Here is a 21,240-nt window from a genome sequence, read left to right on the forward strand (position 1 = left end):
CGCATATCTGGCCAGTGCTGCGCCTCCAATGTAAGGGGGGAAGTAAAGTATTTTAGCGTGTGCTCGATACTTTTAGTGTATATGTCCTCACCCGCAACTCATATTACTCTGTTTAATCCGTTCCTTCTAAGAAGAAGAAACCTTTTCCGGTGTCGCCAGTACGCATCATATCTCACAGCTCAGTATATATATTTTATATGTGTTTTTCTTCGTTGGTGCGATAGTCTTCTTCGTGCGGCAAAAATGACATCCACGTATGTTTATTGTCAGCGCTCAAGCAAGACGGAACGAAGGTGGTCCAATTTAATCCGGAGCCCTCCACTACAGGGCGCCTTTTTGCCTGCGCTGCGTCGGCGCGTTAAACCCTACAATCAATCAATCAAGACTGAACGAAGGAAATTCCATACTTAACTACGACGTTTTTTTTATTTTTCAGCAAGCAGGTATACGAGGCTCATCTCCAACAACGGTATCATCCACTTAAACAGGGTTTAGTTTTCTCTTGCTCCAAAGACTGTTAACGGCGGCGATAGCCGTACGGGCCAGAAGCCAGGCCGTTGTATCTGCCGGGCACAGCGTAGCCAGCCGGTCTGTAGCTTCCAGCTGCAAGGACCGAGCGCCCGTAACCGTTGGCGTAACCACCCAGGAACGGGCGTCCACGGGAGCCGCCGAAGCCGCCGTACGGGACGGAGCCGTAGGCACCACCAGCACGCCCAAACGCGCCGTATCCGTATCTCCCGTTGCCGGCGTAGCCGTTGTAAGGCGCCGCGGCTCCGACGCCGTATGCGAGGGAGCCTCCCGAAGGAACGGGAGGGACGACTGGCGCGGCGTTGAAAACGACGTCTGCGCTGGCACCGGGAGCTGTTCCCGGCTCGTTGGTGTCCACAGTGGCACGAAATCCGTTTGCATCGGCCACGTAGTTCACTCGCCGGTAGAGGCCGTTCACGTCCCGGTATCCGTATGAGCCGGTCTTGGCGTTGTTGGCGTCGCTCTGCTCGCTGCGGAACTGCCGGTTGCCGAACTCGTCCACCGTGTCGTAGCCGAAGTTGTACGGCTCGGGTGGCTGGAAAACAAGGTACGTTTTTTTTCCGCGAGGGAAGTTGAAAATATTGCAGGATGTGGGGCGGTGGCATAAATTTCGAGTTATTTCCGGTAGGGCTAGATGGTGAATATATTTATGACGCTATAAATCAGCAGCTGTATTTAACCCTAATGTTGGTCGATTAAAAATTTCCGTAGATTAATAAAAAGTCTGTAAACAAATATTGGCTCCTTTCGCTAAGTTAGACGGGATTATCGAAAGGCGATCATTAGGCATCATCGCGGAAAGGCTCAAAGACCTAATTATTAAGGGTCCGGGATCTTGCAGGAGCGGTTTGTTTATCCACGTTCTTATAAAGGGCTAACCGTGTACCATAACCTTGAGGTGGAGATTCACACAACTGTACCTCGTTAAGATTGATTTCATAGCATCCTGATCTTTTAAATTTCCTCCCAATTTTTGAGGCGATTTTAAAGGTAAGCTTTCTATCTCACACTGATGGCTTAGGTCGTGCCGAAAACGCACTGCTCGAATGTTAACTTTCTCTAATGACGGTGATGATCTGGGGTGAGATGAAAGGAAACTGCTTCCCGTGGTCGGATTTGAACATCGGTTTCTAGCATTATGAAGCCGACGTCTATCCACTTGCGCAATTCTGGCCCGGTCGATGCAGTTTGCATTTGGAGAGGGTTAAGACGCAAAATTAGAGAAATCATGTACTCTTCCGTTAAACGACGACAATACTTGAACGTGAAGCTTTCTCTGCCTGAAATCAAATGTCGAAGGGTCAAAGTCAAAGCCGCTGCGATCAAAAGTCCAAGCTGCGTGCGGGTCGAAGCCAAACTGAGACAACTAAGAAATTCACACGAGAAAGCTTCGCGTTCAACCAATATCACCGTAAGACTGAAGGGGTACAGGATTCTCTACTATGCACTAGGAGCACTTCACTAGGAGCACTTCACTAGGAGCACTTCACATGTGAATACCGTAAAAAAAAGATATGCTGTATTTGAAAGAAGATGCTTGAGTAATAGTCGAGACAGAAGGTAGCTGATTGATTGATTGTAGGGCTTAACGCGCCGACGCAACGCAGGCGATGAGGCGCGCCGTAGTGGAGGGCTCCGGATTAATTTTGACCACCTAGAGATCTTTAACGGGCGCCGAAATCTCGTGCACACGGGCGTTTTTGCTTTTCGCCTCCATCAGAAAAGCGACCGCCGCGGCCGGGAATCGAACCCGCGACCTCGTGCTCAGCAGCGCAACGCCTTAGCCACTGAGCCACCGCGGAGGGTACAGAAGGTAGCGGCCCAGCTTTCAGCCCAAAGGCAGCGTTACGCTACGTACAGAGGCGTAGTCAGCATACGACCCATAAGGGCTCCCCGGAGCTCGACCGGTGTACCCGGCGAATCCTGGGTAGCCAGCTCCTCTATAGCCAGGCTGACCAGCGGGGCGATGGTGATCGAGTGAATGAGTGCTCGCCGCCAAGCACACCAGGAGAAGTTGAACCTGCATACGGTGGAAACGTTAAATGGGCTTGGACTCAACCACCACGGGTTAATTGAAGCTGAAACGGCAGCGACTCCGCCCAGCGGCCACACGGAAGTCACGCGAGCTAGAACTCAACATTCGGCATCGAGTTCGGACTCTTCTGGGGTATGACAGAGCCAATGCGAACGCAGAGAGAAAAATAAAAAAGAAAACAAACGTCATCACGCCTCATCGCTACGTAGACGGTTCAGGACAGTCAGTCATAAGCTCTAAGAGGGCATGAAATTATACTTCAACGGATAGGACCGTGCAAGTACGGGCGGACGCAGTCAGTGTCTGGGGAAAAGCTGCTTAAAAAATACAAAGAAGATTTTGTTGCCAGAATAGACAACATGCAATGCACCCCTCCCTGTATGGCCCCTAAAATTGGTACCAAAACAAGCAGTAGCTGAAGTAAACATATTTCTTCCTTCACGCTTTTGTCTTATGACTTAACGTAATTGTGCTTAATTTCCGTTTTCTTCGCAGTTTGCATTTGAAACGCAATGAATAAAAATTGTTTTGTGGGTATAAGCTCAGGTCTTGTACATTCTTCGAGTGCTCGACCAAATAGTGCAATGCCGCCTCCACGATCTATTAGTGCAACGCTTTGCGGATTGGCTTGCGGATTTACAATCAGATGCTAACGGCAGGCTTCTGACTCATAGAATTACTCTCCTTTCAATATTTGTATACATTAGTTGCCCAAATTAGTAGGCATACTAACTAAGTGCGAGATTAATTCATGTTGTATTGTATTGTATTGTACTTATTGTTCCATTTGGGCAGGACAGTGCAGTAATGCCCGCGAGGCAAACCAAAGGACGTGTATCCTCCTCAAGCTTCAACCCCCCTTGGGCAGCAACAGAAACAGTCTTAATGCACAAATAACAGAGAAATTACAAAATGCTTTCCGACATATGAAACAGCAAGAGAAAATAAACTTATTGCACTTCAATAACTGTAGTATCGTGTGACACGTTGCAATCGTTTGATAATAAATAAATATTGGCAACAGCAGACTCCAGCTCAGGTGATGCAAACCGAGTACCAAGAATCACGAGGACAAAAATGGCGCGCACGACCTACTAGAACATTCAACGTTGCGTAATTCTACTGGTAATAATTTGTGCGCAGAGCGAAACAAGGCTCGAGCAGCACGTTTGGAGGTGCGAACGGTGGTGAAACTCTTGGAAGGACCGTTGTTGTTTGTTCGATTGCCAAGCAGAAAGAAAGTGTACCCTTAGGTTAAATTAGCCTGCTTTCAAGCTTGTGTCAAGTAATGATCTTTAGTACTAGCACTCTTTAGGCTGGATTTCATGAATGAAATATTACAGCTAAAGGCGACTCGTCCATTGAGTTAGAGCTCGCTCACATCGTGAGTACCATTCGCTGCAAAACGTCTCTTGGAACTTGTCACTATGTTCTTGTACTTCCGCCGAGAAAGGTCTACACAACGTTAAAAACAACAATATGTATCGCCTTAAATATATAATGTCCCTACTGTACCGCTTTCTGTAAAATTATGTTATGTAAGTTCTTTTGTGCAGTTTGTAAAGGAATACATAAAAACGTCACCTTTGCGAACATTTCTGAAGGTCTAGGCGCTCCTAGCGCTGAAGTAGCTTTGACTAATCCGCTGGGTCTTATCTGCAGAACTGAGGTGAAGAGGAATGTTACGTGTCTGTCCGCACAACGGACAGTACACTTTTATACCCACGGCCCCAAGGCGAAGGTTTCGCTGTCAGCCCCTCGCGGCCACGACAGAAAACAGTGGTCTCCTTTTGTTTGTTTCACTTCTTTCTTTAACTTTACTTTTACAAACTGACCGCCAGAGCACGAGGTGCTGCAAGGGCAGCGCGTGGTGGACTAAGCACGGTAATTTAAACCTTGAGCCTTCATGGCGAAAGTGCGTAACGCGTATTCGTGGAGGATGTCACGGTTACGCCATTTTTGTTACGTCGCTGATTTCGCTTTATGTCTCTCGCACGAACGTTTTATTGTTTTTGATGTCATCGCTCTGCCGTAACTCTGGGGCCTTGTAAATCATGTATGAAAGATGCGCAACCTTCCTCAGTACCGTTGTCCTTGGTGCGTGTGTTGCCTGCCTTCTGGGTACTAACATCCTTCTTCTAATAACAGGCTTAATTTAGTAGGGTGTGGAACCCGAGCCAAACCCAAACAGAAAACTGCAATCGAACCGACATTTCTGGGATAAATTAACTCGAAAACAACCCTGCATTTTTAGCACGCCGAGCCTGAACCTGAGCTCCAAGAAAGAAAGAAATAATGCTTACATATTCATAACGAAACAGGTCGACCATCTGTTGACAAGTCAAGATAGTGCAATTGTGGCTTTTATCTTTCGCGTACGGCCAACCCCGTAATCGCTCACTCGTTTCCACCCCTTCCTATGACTCACAAGAATATAAATGGTTTATTCTTGGGGACATGCCGAAAAGGTGTGCAGCAATTGTGGAAGCATACCTTCACTCCGGAAGCGAGAGCAGAGTGCAATGCTTCAAAAATAAAATATCACACTTTCTCCATGCTGCAGGTGATATTAACCTTTGGTGCTTTGCGTCTGAGCGAAAAAAGAAAAAGAAAATCCACAAACTTGTACTGAGTGTCGGCGGGGGCCTACACCTCCATGGGGCCTTCTGGGAGACAAATGATCACTATAAATTTAGAAATAGTAAAAAATCAAAAGAAATGTCAAAAAATTACGTAATATGGCAAAACGTATCATGCATGTTAGTTCCAAAATAATGCATATTTCCGGAAGTTCCAGCTGTAGCCGTTATAATAGCGTAAATGGAGATAATTGGTCAAACGAAATTTTGAAAACTGAAAAAATAAAAAGTATAAAAACAATTACGAAAAATGGTGAACGATGTAACGCCCTGCATTTCTACAATAATGCAGATTTGTCGAAAGTTCCAGGTTTAGTTTTTGTAATAACGTAAATGGAGATGATTGGTCGGGCGAAATTTTGAAAAAATAAGACTATAAAAGAACTTTCAAAAAATAGGGAAAATTCAAAACGTATAACACATGACACTTCCGCAATAATGCTGATTTCACAAAAGTTTCACCTTCAGTCGTTTTAATAGCGTAAATGGAAATAATTGGTAGAACTACATTTTGCAAAAAAAAACAGAAAAATAAAAAAAATATATAAAGTAATATATGACGAATGGCGAATCGTGTAACGCCCTGAATTTCCACAATAATGCAGATTTCGCCAAAGTTCGAAATGCATTCGCTACAAAACGTAAATGGAGGTAATTGGTCGGACAAAATTTGGAAAAACTAAAAAATAAGAAAAGTATTAAGATAGTACAGAAAATGGCAAACCGTATTTAACGCCCTGCATTTCCACAATAATGGAGATTTCGCGAATGTTCCACTTTTAATTGTTATAGTAGTGTTAATAGAGATAATTGGTCGGACAGGACTTAGAAAAAGCCGAACATTTTACAACAAAATCTCACACTCAGGACAAGCGGCATTAGAATGATACGCATTAGTAGATAATTCTCTGAATTTCTGCAGAATTTTTCCGAAGCTACTGCGCGAGCCGGGTACTCGGAGATCGCGGCGAGGCACGCGTTCCCCAGCGCTCGACATATTCGTGGTATTTCTTCCTGCAACGGCTAACTTACGGCTTCTACAATAGCTCTGCTGTTAGTATGAAGCAGCTAGCTCAGATTCTACCTGCTCTCCTTATCGCCTTGTTCTGGCAATAATTTACCTTTTTGAGTTTGTAATTGCATACCCGTACGCTGAAATTCTCGTCATAGCTGAGGATACCGGGGCAGGTGTGGCGCGGAACGTGCACTAATAACAACTTAGCACATGTATACCGTCGATTCCTACATCAGAAGCTTGGCTGAGCCTGAAATAAAATTTATTTCAAAAATACTATATTACACTCTGCAGGCGTGACTACGAAGAAATTATTCTAGGTGACCAAAAAATGCAATGTATATGGAGTATTTAGGTTGCTGAAGAAAGAATTTTGTTATGCTACATTCGATTCCACATCTACCACAGGTATTCAACGATACCGCATTTAAATGTGTACGGGGTAAGCCGTACATGCAAGCCGCAGCCGTTCAATTGCGAGCGTGATGGGGAACTTCGAAAGGTAATGGCGATTTTAGCAGAAGAAGTGGAAGCGAAGAAATATTGCGAAGCACAAGCAGGCTTGAGAGGCAGCTTGTGGCAATAGAGGTTTGTAGGTTGTCAACAGATTTGAAGGGAAAAGCAAATTGCTTCAAATAATTCCTTCATGATAAGCGTGGGAGGAGACACTAAGATTAAAATTTCAAAAGGCTTTTTGGGCCACAGAAGATGACAAGCTATTGGCGCGCTTGTTGCGCGTTGTTACGCAACAAAATACCGAATAATGCTTCCTTAACTCTAAGAGTTTGCCTTCACGACAGCACACCGTTTAATGAAAACCGAAATGGGGAATATTGCAGTTACACAGGCAATTGTTCTTGCCAAAGCTGTCAGCCAACCATGGGGCCAGGCTACTGTATACTGAGTCTCTAGTTCACTTGCCTGCATTTTTTGTCTTTAGCTAAATAAAATCTATTCACAAGGATTATTAACACTTTCGCCGGCACAGAACACACATCAAATAGCTCCAATAGCGAGGTTCATCAATGGCCATACACGGAAGTCGTCGTCAGGTCGCTTAACGGCAGCCCGGGTACATATGTCCCATGGCGTGTGTTCGTACTTGCCACGTCATAATTTACCATTGAAGCTCCTGTCCTAGCGTAGGTTCCCGCGGTTTCATTTAAATCGGAGCAGCGACATCGCGCCTGAACGCTGGCAGCACTATCCGCTACGGTACCGCAGTGAAGTTACCTTTCTCGTATATCGGTTTAGCGGTAAACGTGCTCTTTGTTGCAAGCGCAAATATCTCTTGTGTGTCAGCATGTGCGCAACCATATGTGGGCGTGTTTGTACGTGTGTGCGTGCGGTTGTTTGTGTGGAAGCGTTGTTTTTATGGTTTGTGTTAGGGAAGTGTAAATACCATCTGCCACCTCGACGCGGAGGATGCGAAGGGCTGTGGTTAACGCCATGCCTGTAATCGTCTCAATACACACTGAGCTTTCAAGGATAAACGGCACAGTTTAATTCGCTCTTGCTCTTCATTAATAATTTCACCTAGCGAGGGGGAAGGGATTTATTATAACCGGAACTGAACCGGGGCGATGTGAAGCCACCCGAGCTGAAACGGAACCGCTTTTTCTTGTGGTAGACTCCTTAGATTTAATACAGACGGGAACTCCCCTGTACAAAACAGATTCGTGGCTTTGCAATGAGTCTCAAAAGGAGAACAAATCTGGAGTCTTTACCATATATTTTTCTCTTAAAGTACCCAAACACTGTGCAATCCTCGGGGGTCCTTTCTATGTGTAAGAAACGTTCTAGGTTGCTCACAACGGGGCATAGCCGTTGTAGGTTTGTTAGCGCGCAAATCTGCTCTAGAAATACACTTTGGTGGTGGTGACAGTTTGAGTCCCAGTGTTTTCTCTAGCAGATTGCAACCGAATTGTCAAGGCGAAAAATTCCATCCCAGTAAAATCGGTGCAAGGCATCTCTTCCCGGGCGTAATTGCTTCCTCCGTTGTAGAGTGTCGTAGATTACCTTTAACGAAGTTCCGCCGAACAATTTGAGAGGATAACTCCTCCAATGACTTTTCGACATAGATAGATACTTCTGAATTGGTCGCCCTGAAAAGCTAACACACTTGTAGCGTGCGTTTGACGAATGATCAGCGTCCAAACTAATCCCTGCTTTCGGGCACAGCCTATTGCGGCCGCAGTGTAAACAGCAACCATTGAAAGCGCAGGCTGCGTGTAATCACGCAGTAGAATACTGACGCTTGTTTTTCTTTTCAATTTTATCTCTGTGATCATTGCGGGGTGCGCGCAAACTGAACCCTTTATTGGGAGGCCATTGTTATTTAATAATGAGCCTTTGCATTCCAGAACATTTTGTTGCTCTGCACTCTAAGAAAAAAGGGTGTGGTAGTTTCTCCCTTAAGGGTGGAACAGGAATGTATCATATATTGCTCCCTAAGAGGTACAAATATTCTCCCTTTAAGAGGGAGGAGCGCGTTTCTACCCCTAGGAGTGGAGGAAGATTTCCCCCTTTCGTGAGCTAATGGAGAAGCGTTCCTCCCCTGGCAGCGTCACCCAAGCAAGGCTTGTCATGCGAGAAAGGCCTAGCAAGCTGATCGGTTTGAGGATCGAGGAAGTACAAATAAGTAGGTTACTGTGGTTGTGTGCGCTTAAAATGCGCTAAAATAACCAAAAAATTACCTACCAAGCACCAGAACTGCGGTTAGCAATCGATGTCGCCAATCGTATATGCGCGACTTCTTGCATTCGTTTGGCTGCGCGCCCGCCTACTCCGCGGACGCGCCGCCGTAAACACAGCAGAAGTCATACCGATTGCTTTCAAAATGCCGCCTTTATTTCCGAAAGGCTCGTAACCCCGCCGTTCACCGCACACGAGCTCACAAGCGTCCAATGCGGCCGTTTGAGAACAACCAGTTGTTGTTAGTCGCCTTACCTTGCTACAACCGATGCACCAAAACGCGGATCGTCTGCAATCGTAAATCTCAGCGCATAGGCAATGCAGGCAACACGAAAAACGTATCCGTCGCTGTCGCATCCGTCCGAGCGAGGAGATGACAATGCTCGCCCTCTAGCGTGTTCGAAGTAAAGCAATCGTAAACGTTTTAAAATGATGGATAGATGACGCAAAAAAAAGTAGGGGTGGGGAGGGGCAGTTACTAAGCATCACCATCAGTGGGCACTTACATCAAGGCGTTTCCTTGGTTTCCTTTATGCATAACGTATATTATTAGCCTACATCACGGCACATATTGGGAACAAACATAGCACAACATATATTTGGGAAGAAACATAGCACAACACAGCGACATACACTTCATTAAAGGCACTGCCAACGCACAATACACGCGCAACCCACAACATCGCAAGCATAATACACGTATACACCACAACATATAGTACACTTTTCACATGTCGGCATGATCACAAGCCACAACTAAACATTGAAACGGCGACAAAGTATTTATAACCCTGATCGCCGAGAATTCAAGTAGGAACAATGAGCTCGTTGCTTGTTTCGATAACCCACGGCAGTGCGTAAGGCTTAGGTGGGTTTTGTTATTTCATCAAATAAAACTCGTGCAATTGCAAACTTTTATTAATTTGAGGTTTTGTAAGAAACAGTAAAATAGCTCAAAGAAGAAAAAACTTTTCACGAAACAGTACGGCAGGTATGTTTGGGTAATGACACGCATTGCCTCGCCTTCGCTCTTTTAGCGTAGAGCGCACCGCTGGTCTGGCAACCATTCAGCCAAGATGTTACCGAATGGGGGCATTTTGTTGTTGGTAACTGATGCGTCAATATGCTGCGGTCCGTGCTCGTTGACGAAAAAAGGGGCAGTTTACTATCATCGCTGACCTCTGTTACCCTTGGGCGTCAGTATAAAACGTCCACAAATGCAGTGGTGACGTTGAACAGGGCGCAGGCGAGTCGCCCACAGCAAGCATGCAGCGGTGCCCACAGAATGTGCTTCAAACACACGGCTGGCGAGCCGTGCGTTAGCGTGGCGAGCAGATGGTAATTATAACAAAAAAAGGGCCCATCTCCCCGCGAGGGGGACTCGAGTAAATGCGTCGCATAGGGGGTGGGTGTATTGCGTTAACGTTTAGTGTTTGGGGAGTTGGTGGTAGTGAATGCGTTGTATCAGCAGCTTCTTGACGTAGTTTGAATGAGTCAAGGATATAAGGCGCGTTCGTAGCCTTTCATTCTGTGTCAGTTTTGTGGCGCAGTGGGAAGAGTACCATGTACCTCGCGTTCCGCCCACAGGTAGTGAATGTGTTGTATCAGCAGCTTCTTGACGTAGTTTGAATGAGTCAAGGATATAAGGCGTGTTCGTAGCCTTCCATTCTGTGTCGGCTTTGTAGCGCAGTGGGTAGAGCAACATGTACCTTGCGTTACGCCCGCAGGGTCGTGGGATCGAAACCAGGCGCCGGTAAGTATTATTTTTTTATATAGTGTAGGGGGAGGGGTGTGGACCTGTTGTTGAGAGCGAGGATGGTAGCGTGATGCGGGAGAGGAGGAGTGGGGGAGAGGGCGCGCCTGGAACGGCTGTTGCGGACGTCGAGGCACGCCACCGCCGGGTGACATCGTGAGTTAAAGAAATTATCTGCATTTAAAAGACGGCGAGAAAACAAGCAAGCAGCACACCGCAAGGGGCGGTGTTGCTCGTAGTCGTCGTATGCGCCCGATCGGCGAAAGCCACAGTGCAACGATGAACGGTTTCGTTTTCGGCGTCGGCGCCGACAGCAGATTGCAGACGACAGGGGAGAATATTTCCTCCCCCGTTTCGGTGTTTCGTGGAGGCCGTACAGAGGGCGCTGCGTGTAATTATCAAAAGGGAGAATCTCGCTGGTCCGGGGGAGAAAACCCTCGATTTCCTCCTTTTTTCTACCCTTTTTTCTTAGAGTGTACTTGTGGATCAGCTCGTTTGTCATCGGAACTTTTTTATTACGTAACACAAGACGGTACCTTAAAAATCCTCTTTAGGGGTGGTTTTACGCTTGAAGTTGATTAACGGACGTCTCTTTTTGCACAGCGCAGTACACATGACAACAATGGGGAAACAACTTTGCGCGTTCGCCACGGTGTACATCAAACTGTTCCATATTACGTCATCAACAACGTGATATACTCGGATACAGAGTAAAATTCGCACATCAGTTACGTCGCAGATTAGCTCCAGGAAAGGCATTATTGATGCAGTGCAGAAACTATCAATGGCAGCATTCGTGATTTATAAAAGAACATAAACGTTGTATTTATATATTAACATAGGCTCTGGCTCCGGACATAGAACCTCAGGTCATAGTGCTCCTGGAGATATTCATAAGCTCAGGCACGCTGCACTCTTTTAGTTTAATTGAGCCTATTCCTTCGGGGAAAAATACCAGGGTGTCGTCAGTGTGAGCTATGGGGTGAGCAAACAGCCTGATTGCTATACAGTCGGCATGGTTGAGGTACGGGCCTGTGTGGCCGCCTCATTTTTTTTCAGTGCAGGCTGTTCTTTCCAAAGTTCTGCACTGCCCCTTTCACAGGCATCCTTACACTTTTGTCATGTGCGCCGAACTGGTTCGGCCCACCACGGTAAGCTTGAATTCTAAACAGATGCATCTTGACAATGAATAGATTAGGCGCGATTGGCTTTTGAAAGCATCGCCGCCATGGCTCTTGGAAAGCTGCATTGTCTTCAATGACAACTAGGACTTGTCCGCTTGTGAACGTGATTATCTAAATGGGGGAAAGACGGATGATCTGATAAAGCATTATCGTTATAAGTCGTCCGTTCTGTAGATCGATATCCGGGGTGCTTATAGTTCACTTTTGGAATTCGCATCTTTTTTGTGTCATTCGTTGTCGTGCTGTCTTGTCGTTGTCGAATCCTCACTGTAGATTTGCAACTCGCCAAATTCTTGATTTGGTTGATTGATTGTAGGATTTAACGCGCCGACACAACGCAGGGAATGAGGCGCGCCTTAGTGGAAGGCTCCGGATTAATTTTGACCACCTGGCGATCTTTACGTGCCCCGAAATCTAGTACACACAGTCGTTTTTGCTTTTCGCCTCCATCAGAATTTCGCTTCGATTCCCGGCCGCCACGGCCGGGAATCGAACCCGCGACCTCGCGCTCAGCAGCGCAACGCCTTAGCCCCCAACCCGCCGCTGCAGGTAACTCGCCCAAATCTACACTCCGCGTTGGATACCATACTGCCGAGAACCATGCATTAATTGGGCTTGTTTATGTTTTGTTGTTACCGCCCGGCTGCACCGGGTTCTGTTATCTGTGCCCCAAATGAAGCGCGTGTTGCATTCGGTCTGTCTTATGCCGTACGGATTACCTCATTTGATAGAGAGGATTTGGCGCCCTGAGGTCACTAGCCTAGAATAGTCTTATTTGATCTACAATGTTCTCTATGTAATTCGACGATTTGAGAAACACCCGCACCGAAAGATAAATGCCCGCAGAGAAAACGATGAGGCATACATCGTTTTGGCTGTGTCTGTGGCTTACTGGCAGGCGAAGGTGAAGTTGGCCGGTCAAACGTCGCAGGGCGGCCGCTTTTCTTGAGAAGTACGTGTGGTGCCAGCCGCGCCTGCTACGGGGAGGGGGACTGCCGCGTGCCGCCGGCGATTAGTGGCTTTCACTGGAAAGGGGGAAGGTCGGGGTCCCGTGGGAGCTCTCCGTACGCTAGGCGCGTGTAACTATAACCAGCAAACGCCATTCGAGGAAGCATTCTGTAGAGTCGACGGACGACTGCTTATTTAATTTTTTTTATTTTTTTGAAGGGGGGGGGGGGGGGGGGGGGCAGGTGCAGGCGTCATACCGACCGAAATTTTTCCTTAACTTTCGGTGAGGGGAGAGAGGGGCAGTGCGGGTGGTTAAACCTGAAGCTCGCTTCCAGAACACTACACGCAAAGAAAAGAGGGACAGGAAGCATTTTGAGAAGTTGGTCGCCACAAGGTTTGCGCTCCCTTTCGAACAGCACAGCACTTCGTTTTCACGAACTAGTGAGCGCAGGTGTCTCGAACGGAAGTGAAATTTTGTGTAGCTTTAAATAAACATTCATACATTACGGAAAGTTGGACACAAGAGTGACGAGTTCAGCGTCTTTGCAGTGCTGTTTCTTTCTTTTTTTTTCAGGTCAGATGCCCAATATGCTTCTGTATTTGTTGCAGCAGTTTTAAAGCGTTTTGCTACCCCTGTAATGCATGCATGTGCTGCTGTAGCTTCCTGGGGAACGTGCCAGGACGTGCGGCAACGTCATCGTTTGGGAGGCAGGTGCAAGCAAACAGCGCACCGACGGCATGCGTACCTCATTGTTTGCAAAAGGCTTAAATTTTTTTTGTTGAGGAGTGTTGTAGTAGATAAAGTTCTTACCAAGATACCTTGTGTTCTCGATGCAGGTGTTTTGTTGATTCACTGTTTTTATTGTCTTATTAAAGTGTTCACACGTATATCGCATTTATGTATTTTTATGCAATAAATTGACTGTGCAGAAAACAAACTTTTCCCGTTTCGCCATTCAACGTTTGAAGCGGAAAAAGATTAGAAATTACGTAATCCTAAACGAAAAATGAAAATGCGGCCTGTGCGCTCATTAAGAACTCCGAAATACAGTAATAAATTCCTCTGCGGCGCTTATATTGTCACGGGACATGGCGGACAATCCCCTTGGCGCCATAGCCCACAAACAAGGATTGTGACGACGAAGAAGAGCTGTGTGCGCCGCGCTGCCAGGCCGGGCTCCATTTTGGCATCATGTAAATAGTTCTTTAACCATTATGTAAATACATCGCTTCATCGCTACATGGTCCGTGTCATCTGCCGCCACGTAACAATATCAAGCGCACAGAAAAAAAACTCGAATGCAGGTCAACACTCCTCCCGAAGCGCCCCCTCAAGATTCCCAGTTGGAGGAAACAATACACTTCCAATGGCACCCCTGGAAACTCCCATTGTAGTGGCAGTAAAATGAAACTCCCATATGCTACTGAAAAAACTACGTAAATAACGGGTGTAAGGTTAAACTCCTATTGGAAGGAGTTTTGAAAACTCCGAATTGGTACTGAGTTACGCAACAAGCCATTTACTCCCATTCCGGCTTATTTGTGTTCTGTGTGTATACTCGGTCTTCTAATCCAACGTAACCGGGCTACCGCTCAGTACATCTTACAGCTCTCTTTGCACGTGAATCAAACAATCGGGCTTATTAGACGCATAACCGCCCGGAACAGAGGTTTTAAGGAGGAAGACAGAGTGCGACTTGTGCAGGCTTTTATCATAAACCGCATCACATACTCACCCCTTCCTTCTGGTCACTCCCACTGAACTGAAGAAAATTGTCTGATCAGGAAAGCCTAGAAGGCTGCATTACCGGTCCCTTTGTACACTTCCACTGCCAGACTTGAGAGCTTGGGAATTCACAACCTCGTGGAGGAGCTTGTGGAGGCCCATCTCATAGGCCATTCACAAACCCACACCATGTGGGTTAGTCCCAATGATCATGTTCTCTCCATCACCTCCGACGAGCACTGTGAGAGGACGCTGGGCAGCTCTGATCCGGCGGTTCAAGCCTCCCTGACGAATCGGGCTGCCAGTGTCGCCGCCAGGCTAAAGCCAGCGGCAACCACGTCGCCGTAACAGAGCTTGGCTCAACAAAGTGTACCTCTCTCTCTCTCTCGCGTGCGCACCCTGAAGCGCCCCCCCCACCCCGCATACTTCGGACGCGGAGAGCCCTGGCTCGCGCCGCCACGGCGAACCGCCCTTCCCTCAAAATTTCGCGACCCTCTCCTCCTTTGTTTTCTTTCATCGTTCGCTTTTACTTTCACTTGTAGGTCCAGGACATCGTTCCCTCGGTTGCGCCCACAACCGGCTCAGTCCAGAGACGGCCGCCAAAGGGCTGCGAGCTGAAAACACCGAGACACTCGTTTGGGCCTCGCGCTAGAGGCCTTCAAAGACAAAAGACTTCTACAGCAAAGCTGTACACTTCAACCCCCCCCCCCTCCTTTCCCGCGGTATTATCTCCGTCGGCAAAAACACCAACGCGCCAACAATGCCCGTATACCCAACATGCTTCGCCCCTCCCTAGGTTTCACGTTAGTGGAGCTGACCCTGGATTTTTCCCTTACCCTCTAGCTCTCACCACAGGCACAAAATATGTTGTTATAAATCAGCTGCAAAAATTCTTTGTTCGAAATCTTTCAAAGGGTGCCAGTTGACAGAAGGCAATATCCGCTGGCAAAAAGGGCTGAGTTCCTCGGAAACCACACGAAATTATCCCTGCATAAAGCGAGTTCATTTTCGAAACCGCTTCCTGGATTCGTGCATAACAGGAATTGCAACATTCCAACATAAAAAGCGAGCAACTTGACACTATAAAATACGTGCGGGGCAACTTTTTTGTGACACTGACATATTCGAAGCCAATTATTACCAAGCTTTGCAGCTTCTGGGGGTATTTATTACTCATTTATTTATATATTTATTTTTCGATTTTATGTGAAAGCAGCCAGACACCCTGGTGAAAAAAGTGTATGATGGAAGATAAAGGGGTTGGGAACAGAGCATATGGACTATTGCCATGCATCCACAAACATGTGAATGAACTTTTAATTTGTGACATCACAGCCAAGACGACGACGATGACGAACGAGTGCTACCCGGAACGCATCATCCTCAGTGGCTTGCTCTGGCAGCTCGAGTGCTTCTTGGTCAAGGGCGCTCCTCTCCGTCGCTTCTTCTATTAGCTTCTTTTGTGTGAAACTTACGAACACACCCAAACGCGCATTTTCTGTACGCGTCACTGGGGAGGGGCTTGGTGTGCCTTCCCGATGTCCAGGACCCCTCCTGGAAGCCCGGTATGGCCCTGCCCTGTTGAAACAACGGTTATCGGAGCAGTCGCCGCCAACTTGGTCTGTCTCCTGAGTACTGGGTACTCTGCCACGCGCCAAAACGCCAAGCACTTCAACCGCAAGTAATGGCGCAGAATGTTGCCTCTCATGTAACGTTCCAGCAACCGCGCACTCCTCCAACGTTCCGTGGTGTGGTCTTCGAAGATTCCGAAGACTGACTAGAGCAGTTCGAGCGCGTCGCATCATTTAACCAGTGGAATTCTCACCAAATAATGAGAAATGTGTACTTCTTGCTCAAAGAGGGTGCTCAGACCTGGTTTGAAAACCGGGTGGCACGCCTGACGTCGTGGAAGGAATTTCGCCAAGAGCTTCTGGAGTCGTTCGCCTGCACCGACCGCCGTGACCGCTCTCAGCACCTTTTGGAGTCTCGCATCCAAAATCCGAACGAGACGGTGGCGATGTTTGCAGAGGACATGGCACGCCTCTTCCGGAGAGCCGACCCCGAAATGTCAGAACCGAAGAAATTACGGCATCTTATGCGTGTATGAAGGAACAACTGTTCGATGGCTTCGTACGAAATCCACTCCGTATAGTGAGGGATTTTATTAAGGAGATTACAGCCATCGAGCGTGCCCTGCAGGAAAGGTGCCGGCAGTATGATCGTGTTACCGCGCTTCTCCAAGCGCTAGTTCTGCGGCGACTACATCCAGTGTCAGGTCACTGCGTGCGCTCGTACGATCGATAGTTAGTAAGGAACTAAAGCTGGACGGGATAGGCTTTTCACAATCTTCGCATGCTTTTGTCGCCGACGTCGTACGTCAGGAGATCCACCAAGTCTTGGCCATTCGGGAACAAAAGCCACAACAAATCCAAACAAGCAAAGTGTCGAATTCCCGTCGCCGCCCACCTGTACCGACCATTCCAGTGCCTCAACGGGTGCCTCGTGCCTCGGACCAATGCCTGGCCTCAGGCAGTGCGCACAAGCCCACATCCTTGTCCTCAAATGGACACTTTAGCTGGACGACAGCTGCGGAAGTCCGACGTCTGGCGCACAAATGACAACCGGCCAATATGTTTTCACATTGGCGAAGCAGGGCATATCTGTCGCCGCTGTCCGTACCGGGAAATTGGGATTCCCAGATTTGCTCCATGGCTCCGCGCCCTAGCTTTGGGCAAAGGCCCTCTGCTATTGAGTAATACTTTGCAGCGAAACGAGACTCTTTGGCGATCCGTCCACCACGTTCACCGTCCCCAGCGAACGACGTTTCACCTAACCAAGGGAACTTCGGAGGGATACTGCGAGGCAGATCCCCAAGCCCTAGGCGGGGTAACTAAAAGCAGCAACCTCTGGAGGCAGGGTTGCGCGTAACATACCTACGCAAGTGCAAGACCTTCAAAACCGCTCGACGTCTCCGACAGGAAAGGATACCACGAGAATGTCTTTCGCCCATGCTGGGAGCGCCCCGGTCATTTGTATAGATGGTCATAAAGTGGTTTTTCTTAAATGACAACGGTGCAGATTACTCCATAATTAGTCAGACCATCGCCGATCGGTTATGAAAAGTGAAGATGCCGTGGTATGGACTTCAGATTCGATCTGCTGGAGGCCAAATTATGACGCCAGTGGGGAAAGCACACCGCCATAATCACTATTGCTGGCGCTGATTTTGTCGGCAGTTTCGTGATCCTCGCCAAGCGCTGCAAGGACCTTATTTTAGGGATGGACTTTTTAAGGAAGTACAACATTGTCATCGACGTTTGTGAACCCCTAATAACCTTCTCGTCGAGCCACCGCCCACCAGAACTCACAGCATGCCGAGCGCCTTTTGCGGGTTTTTGACGAGGACGTGAAAATACCACCGCGGTCCTGCATGCAGTTTCAGTTCACTGCGACATGTTCAGCACTGTTGACGGCACAGCAGAGCGAATCGATGTACTTTTATTCCATCATGGCAGCGCAGTTGCTCGAGGTGTGTTGCACTAAGCCGATGGCCATGCAGTATTGCTGCTTACTAACTTCAGCAATGAAAGCCAACATGTCACCAAAGGCACGACAGTTGCCTATTTCGAAGACATCGCTGATAGCGAAGGCTGCTTTCCGTTACAAGGCACCGCACCTCGTGAAACCAGCTCCGATCCCATCATCGATGTCAACTCCGGCTTGCCTTTAGGGAACAACAAGGACTTCTCGCGCTGCTGACGACCTTCAAGGACTGTTTCTCTTCGACATCTGGCGTACGTCAAACTCCGCTTACAAAACATTGCATCATAGTTGATGATACTGTGCGACCACTTCGTCAAAACCCGTATCGTGTCTTTCCAAAGGAACGGGGCGCAATTAGCAAATTAGCAGGCTAGTGGAGCAGATATTGCGGGACAGTGTCATCCAGCCTTCTCGAAGCCCGTGAGCATCACACGTCGTTTTGGGCAAAAAGAAGGATGGCACATTGCGATTTTGCGTAGCTTACAGATAACTCAATCAAGTGACAAAGAAAGATGTGTACCCGTTGCCCCGGATCTATGACTCCCTCGACAGGCTTCGCCATGCCCGTTAGTATTCGTCAATGGATTTAATAAGCGGGTAGAGGCAGGTAGAGGCGGATGAGCACGACCGCCAGAAAACAGCCTTCATAACACTGGACGGAATTTATGAGGTTAAGGTCCTCCATTTCGGCTAGGGCTCGGCACCGGCAACATTCCAACGAAAGATGGACACTGTTCCGTCCAGTCTCAAGTGTTAGACGTGCCTGGTATACCTTGACAACGTTAGCATGTTGTCGTCAACCTTCGAAGAACACCTGAAAAGACTCTCCTGTGTACTTGTCGGCGTAAGAGCAGCTGGTCTCACCCTTAAAGCGGAAAAGTTTCATTTCAGGTGCAAGGAACTCCGTTTCTTGGGCCACGTTGTCAGCCACGCCGGCATCAAGCCCAATCCTGACAAAGTATCCTCCGTATCCAACTTCCCGACGCCTGCCGACAAAAAGGCCGTACGGCGATTTTTAGGCCTATATGTTCCTGTTACCGGCGCTTCATCTTAAACTTTCCCCTCATCGCGGCTCCGCTAACAAGCCTCACCCGCAATGACGTCGCCTTCCTTTGAACCACTGAGCAGCAGGCTGCTTTCGGGAACCTGCGGCGTTACAAGTTCTGCCTGTGCTCTCCCAATTCGATGAAGATGCAGCCACTACAATACATACAGACACCAGCCACGTTGGTCATGGAGCAGTGCTCATTCAATGGCAAGATGGCGCGGTGAAAGTGGTTGCTTACGTAAGAACACTGTCCCGTGCGAAGACTAACTATTTAGCTACAGAGGAGGAATGCCTGGCTGTTGTGTGGGCACTCTTGAAATTCCGGCGGTGCCACTACGGTTGCCCATTCCGAGTTGTTAGCGACCGCCACTCCCTTTTGTTGGTTGGCCAGTTTGAAAATTCCCAATGATCGCCTAGCTCGCTGGAGCCTCCGACTTCAGGAGATTGTTATGACGGTTGTCTTTAAGTCAGGGAAACAACCTTCTGATGCCAACTGCCTGTTTCGAGCTCCAGTCGAGTTCCCCGGATCGGAAGATGATGACGATATTGCGGTTCTTGGTGCCATCGATGCTTGGTGCCATCGACGGTGCTTTGTCCGATCAGCAAAGGGAAGGCGTCAAGTTGCAGCCACTTCTAGATTTTCTGGAAGGGGGAACTACGCACAATCCAAACCTGTTCATAGATGGACTTTTTTTCTTTAAACAACGCCCTTTACAAACGAAACTTCGCCCTGAACGGAAGAGACTATCTTCGCGTTGTTCCGACGGGTCTTAGACAAGAAATACTACAGGCCTGCCACGACGACCCCAACCGCTGGTCACCTCGGTTATGCACGCACGACGTTCCGAATTAAACAGAACTACTACTGGCCTAAACTTCCTTCTACATTGAAGCAATACCTCCGTACCTGGCGTGACTGTCAGCGACGTAAAACAGCGCCGGGATGCCCAGCCAGTTTTTTACTTCAACCTGTCGAAATACCGGGAACACCATTTCAACAAATCGGCATCGACTTGGGCCCCTTTAGTACGTCTTATGCCGGCAACAAGTGGATACTTCTCGCTACCGTTTATCTTACACGATACGCCGAAATGAAAGCCCTGCAGAGATACACAGCTCTCGAAGTGGTTGACGTTTTTATCCAAAACATTGTTTTGCGCCATGGCGCTTTCGGCAAATGTGATTACTGACAGGGGTACAGCATTTAACGCAGATTCCGTGCGCACAGTCATGAACCTCACCGGTACTTCCCACCGAGAATCCACAGCTTACTATCCGCAAACAAACGGACTGACCGAAAAGTTAAACAAAACACTTGCAGACATGCTGATCATGTACATCGACGAGCAACACAAAAGTTGGGACCAAGTTAAACCATACATGACTTTTGCTACAATACAGCCAGGCAAGAAACAAGAAACCACGTGCATGACGCATTTCTCTCTTTTGTACGGCCGCGAGGCAATCACAATGTTAGATGCTGTAAAAAAAGAAGATGACGAAGCGGGCGTGAGCACGCGCCACGATCATCACGAGTAGTTGGTTCAATGACAGCGAATAAAGAAGCACGGGTCGCTCTGTCTAGGGCTCTGGGGCTTTGACTCGCGCTAACTTCGCGACAATGCCATGCTCCCTCACGACAGTGGGGGTAACGACACGACTGCGCAGGAGTTCCCCCAGCGCGCGGAAGAGGCGCGTCAACTCGCAATACATCGAATCAGCAACCACAGCTGCATGATACTGCTGCTTGCAATGTTCGCCACAGACACGCCACTTTCTAGCCTGGTGACAACTTGTGGGCATAGAGCTCCATCAGACGTAGAGGGCTGTGAGAGAAGCTCATGAAGCGCTACTTTAGGCCCTACAGAGTACTACCGCAACTTAGCGACTCGACGTGTGCAGTTACTCCGGTGGACAGCGTTTCTACAGTGCGCCGTCGTCGTCGGCCTGAGGTAGTTCACATAGTTCGCATGAAACCATTCTTCGCGAGGACGTGGCAGGTTGAAAATGAATTTCCGCTCCTATCCGCTTTAGTTTTGGGACGGTGCTTCCTTAGGTGCGGAGGTAAAGTGTCTCGAATCCACAAGCATGTGAACGAACTTTTAATTTGTGACATCGCAGCCAAGA

The 21,240-nt window shown here is 48.0% G+C and overlaps 1 protein-coding gene across 1 annotated transcript; it reads right to left on the reverse strand.

Moving 5' to 3' along the window:
- Positions 1-425: 425 nt before the first annotated feature.
- LOC144168339 (uncharacterized) lies at positions 426-19,694 on the reverse strand. The gene is made up of 3 exons (XM_077697345.1): positions 19,608-19,694; positions 2,387-2,548; positions 426-1,063 (listed from the first exon to the last, which is right to left on the reverse strand). Exons 1-3 carry the CDS (start codon positions 19,692-19,694, stop codon positions 518-520), a joined length of 795 nt encoding a protein of 264 aa, XP_077553471.1. The 3' UTR covers positions 426-517.
- Between the last annotated feature and the right edge of the window lie 1,546 nt (positions 19,695-21,240).

Source organism: Haemaphysalis longicornis, unplaced genomic scaffold, assembly GCF_048455015.1.
Source record: "Haemaphysalis longicornis isolate Haplotype H1 unplaced genomic scaffold, Haemaphysalis longicornis Haplotype H1 scaffold_2, whole genome shotgun sequence".
Classification (NCBI taxonomy): domain Eukaryota; kingdom Metazoa; phylum Arthropoda; class Arachnida; order Ixodida; family Ixodidae; genus Haemaphysalis; species Haemaphysalis longicornis.